At 33.5% G+C, this 11,832-nt stretch overlaps 1 protein-coding gene across 1 annotated transcript in view; it reads left to right on the top strand.

Annotated features, from left to right (window-relative positions):
• Positions 1-11,832, top strand: part of RSRC1 (arginine and serine rich coiled-coil 1) — a 389,405-nt gene that overhangs the window by 204,687 nt on the left and 172,886 nt on the right. The window contains exon 6 of the mRNA XM_017500781.2: positions 8,416-8,467. Within this exon, the coding sequence (XP_017356270.2) occupies positions 8,416-8,467 (52 nt within the window). The remainder of the gene's footprint in view (positions 1-8,415; positions 8,468-11,832) is intronic.

Genomic DNA, 11,832 nt, shown 5'->3' with positions numbered 1-11,832 from the left:
AAAAGAAAAGTAAATGATGAATGAAATTACATCAAGTCATATCATAATCAAATTGCTTACCAGTTTAATACCATTTAATACCAGTTATGGGAAGAAAATCTTAAAAGCAGAGAAAAATATATACTTATTATGCACAGAGGAATGCAAATACGTATGAAAGCAAATTTTTTATTGGAAACAATGCAAACCACAGACAGTAAAGTAAGATCATTACAAGACCAAAAGAAAGGTTTTATAAAATTTGAATTCTATTCCTTGAGAGAATATCTTTCAAAAATGAAGGCCAAATGAATATTTTTTAAAAGACACAAAAACTGAAACAACTCATCACCAAATAACGTGCACAACAAGAAATGTCACCAAGTACCTTTTTAGCATTAGGAAAATGGAAAATCTGGGTTAACATAAGAGAATAGAGAGTGATAGAAATGCTAACCACATTGATAAATATGTCTTTTTAAAAGACAACTTCTTAAAGCATCAACAACAACAATGTTTTGTGGAGTTTATAGCAATATATGACAATAATGACAATAATGCTAAGGAAACTTGGAGGGAAGAAATGAAAGAAGTATTGTAAGGTTTTGGTAGTATAGAAGAAATGGTATAATAAAGAATTATGACTAATAAGCCAACAAGGAATATAAAATACCATTATAAAATACCCAACCTAGGCCAGGCACGGTGGCTCACACACTACACTATAGTGTAGTTATTCTTATAAAACAGATTCTCATCTGGATATAGATATAGGCATACATTTCAAACTGGCAAAGATACCTAGAGATACGATAAGGGAAGAGGGGCTGTATTTGGAAGACTTAACAACTTTCTTAACAAATCAAAATTTAGCATTTAATAGTAAATGAAATTTCAGACACTTGTATAATATGTAGCTGTACATGCAATACCATATTTGATGTGTATTAGATATTTCGGAATAATTTTGCAAAAACATTAGCGTCTTTTAGAATTCCCTTTTAGAATAGCTATGAAAACTAAATTTGCTGAAACCACTTATTAAAGATTATAGAGATTTCTGGCTGGGCATGGTGGCTCATGCTTGTAATCCCAGCACTTTGGGAGGCCAAGGCAGGTGGATCACCTAAGGTCAGGAGTTCAAGACCAGCCTAGCCAACGTGATAAAAACTCCATCTCTACTAAAAAATACAAAAAAAAAAAAAAAAAAAAAAATTAGCCGGGTGTGGTGGCAGGTACCTGTAGTCCCAGGTACTCGGGAGGCTGAGGTGGAGAATCACTTGAACCCAGGACACAGAGATTGCAGTGAGTCAGGATTGCGCCACTACACTCCAGCCTGGGTGACAGAGTGAGATTCTGTCTCAAAATATATATGTATATATGTGAGAAGGCAGAAAAGTAAATTGCAATGTGGTAGATTAATAATTATAGTAAGCGTATGTTGGTCTAAACAATTCAATTATAAAGCAGTTTTTCAGATTGTAAAATAAAGCAAGATTCAACTACATGCTACTTACTTAAAAAAATACGCTTTAAGTATATAAAGGCATTAGCAGGTAACAATGATGGAAAAAGATAAACCAGGCTAAAACGTAGTAATGTTAAGATGTCAGTTCTCCTCCCCAAATTGATGTGTAGAGTTGGTTCAGTCCCATGCATGCTCCCAGCAGGCCTTTTAAAAAAATAAATGGACAATGTTCTCTTTTTCTTTTTTTTTTAATTTTTAATTTTTGTGATTACATAGTAGGTATGTATATTTATGAGGTACATGAAAATTTTAATGCAGGCATGCAATGCCTGATAATCACATCTGGGTAAATAGGGTATCCATCCCCTCAAGCATTTATCCTCTGTGTTACAAGTAATCCAGTTATACACTTTTAGTTATTTTAAATTTAATTTTCTTTGTTACCCTATCTTGAGTTTTTGAAACATTGCCCATCTAAGTTGTTTCTAAGTTTGAGTTCTCTTTAGCTCAGTCACAATCTTTTCTTTCAGACTTTCTACTTTTCTCTTGTTAACAACCTCAAAACGGTTGTTGGCAGATGGAATGACTTTAGCTTCATCAACTTTCAGAATAGTAGTGGCCAGGGGTTTAGGGAGCTGAATATGAATGGACGTGAGAAAGGTAAACAATTAGTTTCAATAGTTTATATAAGGACAGACTTCTCTCTTATCATTAATGTATACTCATGGGTGGTTCAAAGATTATGCTGGTTTTGAATATATGCTTTGACAGTATTTTGAGAATCTAGACATGCAGTAATTTATAAGGAACTCAAGGGATAAGAATAAATTCAGAGTCAGAAAAAAGTCTAGACATTGAGAATGGTCATTTCCACAAGCCATTATAAGACTGGCCTATCTTTTGGGTTATCTTAGAAGTTTTTGTGTGTGTTTTTAATTATTTTATTTTATTTTGGAGTCTGAGGGTACATGTGCTTTTTTGTTACATGGTTATTACAGGTGTAGTGGTGGAGGTCAGGCTTCTGGTGTACCATGATCCAAATATTGGACATTGTACCCAGTAGGTAACTTTTTACCCTTCACTCACCTCCCAACCTCTTTTCTTTTGGAGGCCCTAGAGCCTGTTTTCTCCATCCTTATGTCCATGTATACCATTTGTGTGGCTTGGCTTCTACTTATAACTGAGAACATGTGATAATTGACTTTCTTCTTCCATGTTAGCTCACTTAAGATGATGGCCTACAGCTTCATCCAGTTAGCTGCCAAGGACATGATTTGGTTCTTTTTTTATGGCTGCATAGTAGTCCATAGTGTACATATACCACATTTTCTTTATGCAATCAACTATAAGTGGACACTTAGGTTGGTTTCATGGTTTTGATATTGTAAATAGTGCTGCAATAAACACACGAGTTCAGGTTTGTTTTTTTTTTTTTTTAATTACAAAAGATCTCTTTTTCTATGGGTAATGGGATTACAGGATTGAATGGTAGTTTTGTTTTTATTTCTTTGAGATCGCTCCTGTTTTCCACAGAGGTTGAACTAATTTAAATCCCCATCAACAGTATGTGAGCATTCCCTTTTGTCTGCATCCATGTTAACTAACATCTGTTGTTTTTTAACTTTTTAATAATAGCTGTTCTGAGTTGTGTAAGATGGTATCTCAGTGTAGTTTTAATTTGCATTTCTCTGATGATTAGCTCTGCTGAGCATTTTTTTCACATGTTTGTTGACCACTTGCATTTCTTCCCTTGAGAAATGTCTGTTTGTGTTCTTTGCCCAGTTTTTAATGGGACTGTTTGTGTCTCTTCTCTAAACCTAAGGCTTACAAATAGAGTTAAGTAGTCCAGCCCTCTTTCCTCCCAACAAAAAATTACAACTAGTTTTAGCAATTATAAGCCCTATGTGATACAAATTTCTAGCAGCATTATAGTTTTCTTTTAACCAGTCAAAATTATAGTACAGTATCTGTACTGACTTTGTTTTTTTGTTATACCATAATAGTCCATTTTAACTTTAATACAGCCTTTAAAGACTTAGACTAAAAGTTTACATGATTCTTACTGTTCCATTTTTTTTATTTTTTTTATTTTTATTTATTTATTTTTTTTGAGAGAGGGTCTTCCTCTGTCACCCAGGCTGGAGTGAAGTGGCATGATCTCAGCTCACTGCAACCTCTGCCTCCTGGGTTCAAGTGATTCTCCCATCTCAGCCTCCTGAGTAGCTGGGATTACAGGCACATGCCACCAAGCCTGACTAATTTTTGTATTTTTAGTAGAGATGAGGTTTCACCATATTGGTCAGGCTGGTCTGGAGCTCCCTAACTCAGGTGATCCACCTGCCTTGGCCTCCCAAAGTGTTGGCATTACAGGCGTGAGCTGAGATCATGCCACTTCACTCCAGCCTGGGCGACAAAGGGATGCTCTCTCTTAAAAAAAAAAAAAAAAATAGAGCACTAAGAATAATGTAAACTTTTAGTTTAAGTCTTTAAAGACTGCATTAAAGTTAAAACTATTATGATATAATAATAAAAAAACAAAGTCAGTACAAATACTGTACCATAATTTTGACTGGCACCCAGCCTCTGACAGCTCTATTAATGTCACCACTACCATTTATATTTTAAGGGAATGATACTTATATTCTTTGTAATTCTATTTTTGTGGTATACTTTATTTATGTACTACTGATGTTGGGTCGGTTGGAGTTTTTTTTAATTGGTTTTTTTTTGTTTTTGAGAAAAGTTCTGGTGGCTCTGTTGCCTAGTCTGGAGTGCAGTGGCACGGTCTCAGCTCCCTGCAATCTTTATCTCCCAGGCTCAAGCTATCCTCCTACTTCGGTCCCCTGAGTAGCTGGGACTATAGGAAACATGGTACCATGTCTAACTAATTTTGGGATTTTTTTTGTAGAGATAGGATTTTTCTATGTTGCCTGTCTTGAACCCGTGAGCTCAAGCAATCTGCCCACCTTGGGCTCCCAAAGTGCTAGGATTACAGGCATGAGCCACTGTGCCCAGCCTAGAAATGTATTTTCTCATTGTCCTGAAGACTAGAAGTTCAAGATCAAATTGTTGGTAGGGTTGGTTCCTTCCAAGGCCTCTCTTCTTGACTTTCAGATGGCTGTCTTCTTTCTGTGTCTTCCCATGGTCTTCTATCTGGAGAAATAGTGTTTTTTAATGGAATATTTTTTTTTCTCATTAAGTTTCTATCATATAAAGTACTTGTGACATTGTGCTCTTAAACATGTCCCAGTTTAAACATTTTTTTTTTTTTGAGAAATTGCTATATTCTATGCATCTATGTTTGGTAATACTATTGATTCACTAAGTTATAATTTCTGATCCTGAATAACATTTACCAATTTTAGATGAAATTTATACTGATCCTGGAGTCTAATACATGCTAAAATAACTAAAGCATTAGAAATTTCAGCACACAAACCCCAAAGGTGTTTTCATTCTAAGCCAGCTAGTATGATGATAGGTAACTAAAAATGGGTTGGTATTAAATGTTTTTTTAAAAATTCTATATTCTGTTTCTTTTGTTCTTCTTAATTCTGTCTTTAAAAAATAACTATAGATAGCAGTCAGAATGAAGGCAGCATAAATCAGACTGCCTTGTCTTCATTTTCATCTCCAACTGAGCTACTTTTTCTGAGCCAGAGAGCTACTGATGCAGGTAGATAGGCGGGACACAGAGGGTTTCAGCCAAGAGCCCTGTGGTGATGCTTTCCTTCCTCTGAGACAAACTCAAGCCTGGAAACAATGGAAGAGAGCCTTTGTGAAAGAGATTTGAGGAGCAGGTCACTGAGAGGAAAAAGACTGCAGCCCAAGAATCTTATACCCATTCAACTTATTCATCAGTCATAGTAAGAAAAGGTTCTTTGCAGACAGACAACCTATTCAAGAAAAGGCTTGAGCAAAGTAAAAGCAAAATAAAACTATTTATAAAATACATATTATTTTTAAAAGTTTGATCAATCTAACAGTATATTTATCCCCATAGTTGGAGTTCATCCCTCTATTTTATAAAAAAAATTTAGCAAGTTGTATCTACACAGGCAAATGTTTTTAGAATCAAATTTCATTTACTGGGTAAATATGTTATTTTGGACATTTTTTTCTAAACAGAATCAAAACTCTATATGTATTTATTATCGGTGTGTATTAATTGATTTTATTTCCCGAGTATTCTAGTGATTTAGTTAGGATGGTCCTGAGATTTGGAGCCAGAGTCTTAGTTTTAGTTCCTCATTTATAAGTGATGTAAATTATTAAACTGCTGTCATTTTCTGGTTTTCTTTGTCTTTGAAATATGGATCCTGTATTATAAATTGTTGGAGTTATTAGTGAAAAATAAATACATCTTAACAGGTGTATTTATTATAAACATACGCCATTTAGAATTTTTCCTAGCTGGGCATAGTAGCTCACATTTTTAATCCTAGTACTTTGGGAGGCCAAAGTGGGAGGATTGCTTGAGGCCAGGAGTTGGAGACCAGCCTGGACAGCATGGTTAGACATCAACTCTGTGAAACAACAGAAAAAAGGAGCTGGATGTGGTGGTGTACACTGATAGTCCTAGCTACTCAGGGAGCTGAGGCAGGAAGATTACTTGAGCCCACGAGTTGAACACTGCAGTAAGCCATGATCACACTACTGTGCTTTAGCCTGGGCAACAGAGTGAGACGCTGTCTCTTACAAAAAAAAAAAAAAAAGGAAAAGAATCTTCTTTCCTTAGGAATAGTAGTCACCATATCTTCAAGATAATGAGAGGAAGAGATCTATAGAGGGAGATTTCATGGGGTACAAGACTTGGACAATATTGCTATTAATGTTTTATTGAATGTTGGGTACACGTTATTATGCATATTTTTTCTATATCTTAAACATTTCTTAATTGTTAAAAAAATCTTTCCTTATGAAATAAAAAAAAAAAAAAAATCCCTTTCTCATGAAATAACCGATAAAGTGTCTAGGATTTTTCTATCAAAGGACACTACTTACAAGGATATTAACATGCATGTTTCCTAATTCTTCACTTGCTTAGGATCTGCTTGAATCTGGCCCATAAAAGTATTGTATTTATCCCCACAGTTCCGTATTGGTTTTCATGGTGACTTAAATGCTTGTGAAAAAGTAACAAATTTCATAACTCTGGGCTTGCGTTTCTGCATGACAGCAATCAGTTGGTGCTCGATATCAGCTGCTTCCTTTAGTTGGGGCATGTGCTAGACAGTTCTCCACACTCACTGTGCTTTCTGATACTTATGTCAAATGTCATTTGCCATTTATCATAAATGTTTGCTTCAGTGGCTTGTTACCTTTAGACATTTTAATTTTTGACTGTTATATTCAGTAGATATCACAGTCTTCCATTGATATTTTGCTTTGATATTTTAATTTGATGTCATATATTTCCAATACTTTAGAACTTAATAAGCATGCTCATATACATTTTCCCTTAAACATATGACATAAAGTATTCTTTATTGGTTGTCATCTCCTCCTTCTCTGAGAACCAGTCAGCCCTTTTGTTTTACCAATTAAATATTTTCAAGTCTGTGTTGTCCTGTTTGACCTTTCTGTTATTGTTCCAGCTCATGCCTTCCTCTCACCTGGAATTCATTACTTGGCACCTAACTGAGCTCCTTGCCTCTAGACACATTCCTTTCCATTTATCCTCAAACATATTGCTAGAGTGATATATCAAAGTGCAGATCTGATCACATCACCCCTTTGTTTAAGATTTTTCTAAGTCTCTTCATCTTCTGTGGCAGGGGTTGGCAAACTTTTTCTTTAAGGTTCAGATAGATATTTTAGGCTCTGCTGGTCCTAAGATTCCTGCTTCAAATAATCAACTCCTGTTGTTGAGTTGATCACAAAAGCCACTGTAGGCAGTATGTAAACAAATGGTATAGCCCATGTCCCAGAAAACTTATTTACAAAGCCAGGCCACTGGTCCAGGGCTATAGTTTCTTAATCCCTGTTCTGTGATATAAAAGGTTCTTCCAGTCTCCTCACTTGTATCATCTCCCACTCTTCCATCTTGTTTCCTACAGGTCTTTCAGAAGGACGATTCAAATTCTTAAACTTTTCTGAGCATAGCATCTTCTTCCTATATCCAATTGTTTAATTCTTTTATTCAGGTTGGGTTTCTTTTTACAAATAGCAAAATATTCTAATGTATTACATAAATTATTAATTTTGAAATGATTTTCATATATAAAATCGGGTTATTTTATTTATTGCAGACATCTTTATAAATATATGAAGTGAAGTCTCAAGTATGGACAATAGTTTTTTTTAACAGGTTTTTAGTAAAAAGTCATAACCCTGACAAATTAATGTTATTTTGTTGTTGTTTAATATAAATCTCAGCATGCAGTCACTGGTAGGAAATTAGTTTAGTTTCATTGTTATCAACTGTATTGAATTAAGGTTCACTGAAAGAACAATTTTAGGATAGTTCATAGGAACTGGAAGTTCATAAATATAAGCCACATTGTAAACTATCTTTATCACAACTACTCCTTTAAATTCCAGTTAGGAAAGCAGAAAATATTTGGTTTTAGAGTCTGACTTGCCTGAAATATTGGGCTTGAAGGTTGCTATTTAAATTCTCATATATTTCTTGCCTGTTTCTATATGCAAAGAAGTAACACAACTTGAGAATATGTTGTTAAATGTGTGTGCTTTGCCTTGTTAGTAATTTCAGTCAATTATGTTGTTGCTGATTGGTACAATGTTGGATAGTAAGCAAAACTTTTTACAGAAGAAAAAAGCAGTTTATCATTCTTGCGTCGTATATGCAAATGCAAGATGTGATGTATTTTAATATCAGTTATGTTAAAGCTCTCTAAATTTTCTAATATTGGCATACAAATGCATTAATTTAAAGCTCCATCTATTAAAACTGATCTGTAAATCTCTTCTATAGTTAGTTTTTTTTTTTTTTTTTTCTTTTTTAGCCGCCGGCTGAACAGGCCAAAGCCAGACTGCAGCTGGTTCTTGAAGCTGCTGGTAAGTGTTAATACTTAACTTTCATTAAATGAAGAAGTGACAAGTACACCCTAGGCTGGTAGCATGCTTAGAGGTGAGTCAAAAGAAAAACTATTTTTATATTTCCTCACAAATTTATCAAATCTAGATTATATGTATAGCAATATATTATCTGAAATATTTATTGCTGCAGTATAATGCTAAGTATAATGCTAACAGGTCGTTCTTTACCTTTTCATTTATAAAATTGGCTTCAGTTTTAGTTTTATATTTTGATGAAGCCCAATTTATTAATTTGTCTTTTATATACTGTGCTTTTGGTGACATGTTTAAGAATTCTTTGACTAGCCCTAGATTATGATTTTTTTCTTACATTACTTCTTCTGAAAGAAACATTAAAATGGAGGAGTTAGTCTTAAATGTAAAGTGCAAAACCATAAAATAAAAGTTTTATGGTTTTATCAACTGTGTTGAGTCAACGTTCACTGAAAAAACAATTTTAGGACAGTTCATAGAACTGGAAGCATATTAGCCACATTACATCCTATCTTCATCACAATTGTTTCTTTAAATTCCAGTTAGGAGATGAATTCAGAGAAATAAAAGTTTCATGGTTTTACACTTTACATTAAGACTAGCTCCTCTATTTTAATTTTTTTAATAAGATGTAATGTTTAGGTTGAGATTTTCCTAGTTCTAAGGAAAATGAGATCAGTGTCATTTAGTAATTTCCCCAGTTACATTGAACTCACTGGACTGTATGTTCTTGATATCATGTATTCTTAAAGTACTGTATGTTTTATTTCTCAGTGGTACTGTAATTCTGTGACTTTGATCTTAGATATCATGTTCAGTTGCATATAGACATTAAATACTTTACTTTTTAAAAAATTAAGATCTATATTTTCTGAGTACTGATATTTTACTTTTAATCTTAATGTGCTCTTCAAAAATGTATATAACTTAGTCAAACAATAAGTTGTAATGAGTAGTAAAATAGTCCCCTCTTATATATGGTGGATGTCTCCCAAGCATCCACTTGATGTCTCAAACCCTGGGTACTACAAAACCCTGTATCTGTTTCTATATCTATATATCTAATCTATATCTAGATACACACGCACACATACACACTATATTTTTTCTTATACATACATACCTATGATAAAGTTTACTTTATAAATTAGGTAAGAGATTAACAATGATAATAAAATGGAAAAATTATAATATGCCTTGGTAAATATAAATGTGGTTTCTTTCTCTCGCTCTCAAGATATCTTGTACTGTAATCACCTATTATTGAACCACGGTTGACCACAGGTAACTGAAACCACAGAAAATGACACTGCAACTGCAGATAATGTGGGACTACTATACATGTTTCTAAAAATTATTTACTGTAAAGAACTCATAATTTCTAGCTGGAAAAATGAGAATTCTATTTTAACATCAAAAGTAATTTTAGACCACCAAATGATAGTGGTTATATTTTTAGAATTCATTGATAAGAAAATATACATGTGCATATTGATTCAAGGATCTCTCGCATTAGCTCTTTGTATTCTCATTTAAAGTGTCCACAGTTTAAAGATTGGGAACTCCAGTATGAATGATATATACTAGCTTCCTGAATTACTTACTATGTAATTATAAAGATTGGCAAATGTTTTAGTTTTGATGAAGTGTCCCTATACTACTCCTTATTACTCTAAAAATCTTTTATACTTTATGTTTTTACCTTACTCATTTTATCTTTATGTAGAAAACATTATTTACTAAAATTTTGTTGCCAATGGTTTTTTATATTTTCACTCAAATATACTGTAGGATAAATCTAATTAATGAATCTTTATAATTCACATAATATGTATGGCATTTTGCTTTGAAAAAATATTTCCAGCTCATTATTTGAGTATTGGTAAATTCTTGCTTTGAAGGAAAATATTTATGTTGCCTAGCTCAGAAAACATTAGTTTCCATTAATACAATTTTAAATAATTTTATTTCATAGACTTTTTCGGTTTTAAAAAAATATTTAGCATGATGTTAATAAGCACATTCGAAAACAGATCTGATACTCCAGACCTCACAGCGTATAACTTGCCTATATCCATCTGAGTTATCATCCCTCACTTTTAACGTTAATGTTCTGAATTGTTGTATATAAGGATAAAGAAATAGATTTTGTGAATTTGAGAAACATCCAAAATTATGACATTTTCAAGTTAAAAAAATTTATTTTGGCCTAGATTAGCAAAGGATAGACTTTAGCTAAATGTTCAGTTTTTTAAGTCACTCTTTCTTATTATTTATGTTGTCCAACTTTTCCTTCCTACCAATAACACTGTAATCATCCTTTTCTACATTGTGTTAGTCATATTTTTTTTTTTTTTTTTGAGGGTATTTGCTACTATAGAAATGAATTTATGAGGTTAGAGGGTATAAACATTTTAGGTTGGTCCAAAAGTAATTGCTTTTTTTTGGCACAACCACAGTTAGTTTTGCACAAACTTAATAGAATGGCTTTTTGTACATTTTTGCTGAATTGTTTTATAAAAGCTTTGTGCTACTTTTCGTTGCCACTGGCTAAATAATCATTTTGCTAGAATTTTTTTGATGCCAGTTCTGTGACTATATTGCTGTATAATATAACATATTATACCTTTTTGAAAACAACTATCCAGTATTGTTTTTAATGAGAACTTGTGGCTTGGTAGAGGGGAATAGGTGGCTTGGGATAGGTAGGGAAAGAGTACATAAGCAACTTACTGTCGAGGTTCTAGTTCTCTTTTTGGTGATGAATTTTAAGTTGTTCATTATATTATTAAAAATAAGCAAATAAGAAGAACTTGAGACCTATCTGGTAAGTTTTGCAATCCAACCTAGTCTCAAGGTTGAGATAAATGGATAGGGAAGTCTAGTAGTACCCATTGTCACATTGGAGTTCACTTAGGTTCCTAAGAAAAACAGCTTGATTTGGGGGCCTTAAAAGTGGGCATAGGCAAAGACTTTGGGCCTTAAGCTAGATTCTTGAGGCAGAGTTAATTTTAACTTTACAAGCAGCATAATTTGATAGATAAGGTTCATATGTAGAAATCCTACTGATTAGACTTAGTTGTTTACTCCAGCTCCAAGTTAACTATTGCATTGTAATTGATTATATTAGTAAACATTAATAATGTTGTTAGTTTGGAATTAAAATCTGTTTGGAATATTTAGCCATGACTTTTAGTGGTGTGATTCTGAAAGACATAAAAAGGACTAAAAAGGGCCGAGCACGGTGGCTCAAGCCTGTAATCCCAGCACTTTGGGAGGCCGAGGCGGGTGGATCACGAGGTCAAGAGATCGAGACCATCCTGGTCAACATGGTGAAACCCCGTCTCTAC

Source organism: Cebus imitator, unplaced genomic scaffold (assembly GCF_001604975.1).
Source record: "Cebus imitator isolate Cc_AM_T3 unplaced genomic scaffold, Cebus_imitator-1.0 Scaffold270, whole genome shotgun sequence".
Lineage (NCBI taxonomy): Eukaryota > Metazoa > Chordata > Mammalia > Primates > Cebidae > Cebus > Cebus imitator.
This window is presented reverse-complemented; position numbering and strand designations above follow the sequence as displayed.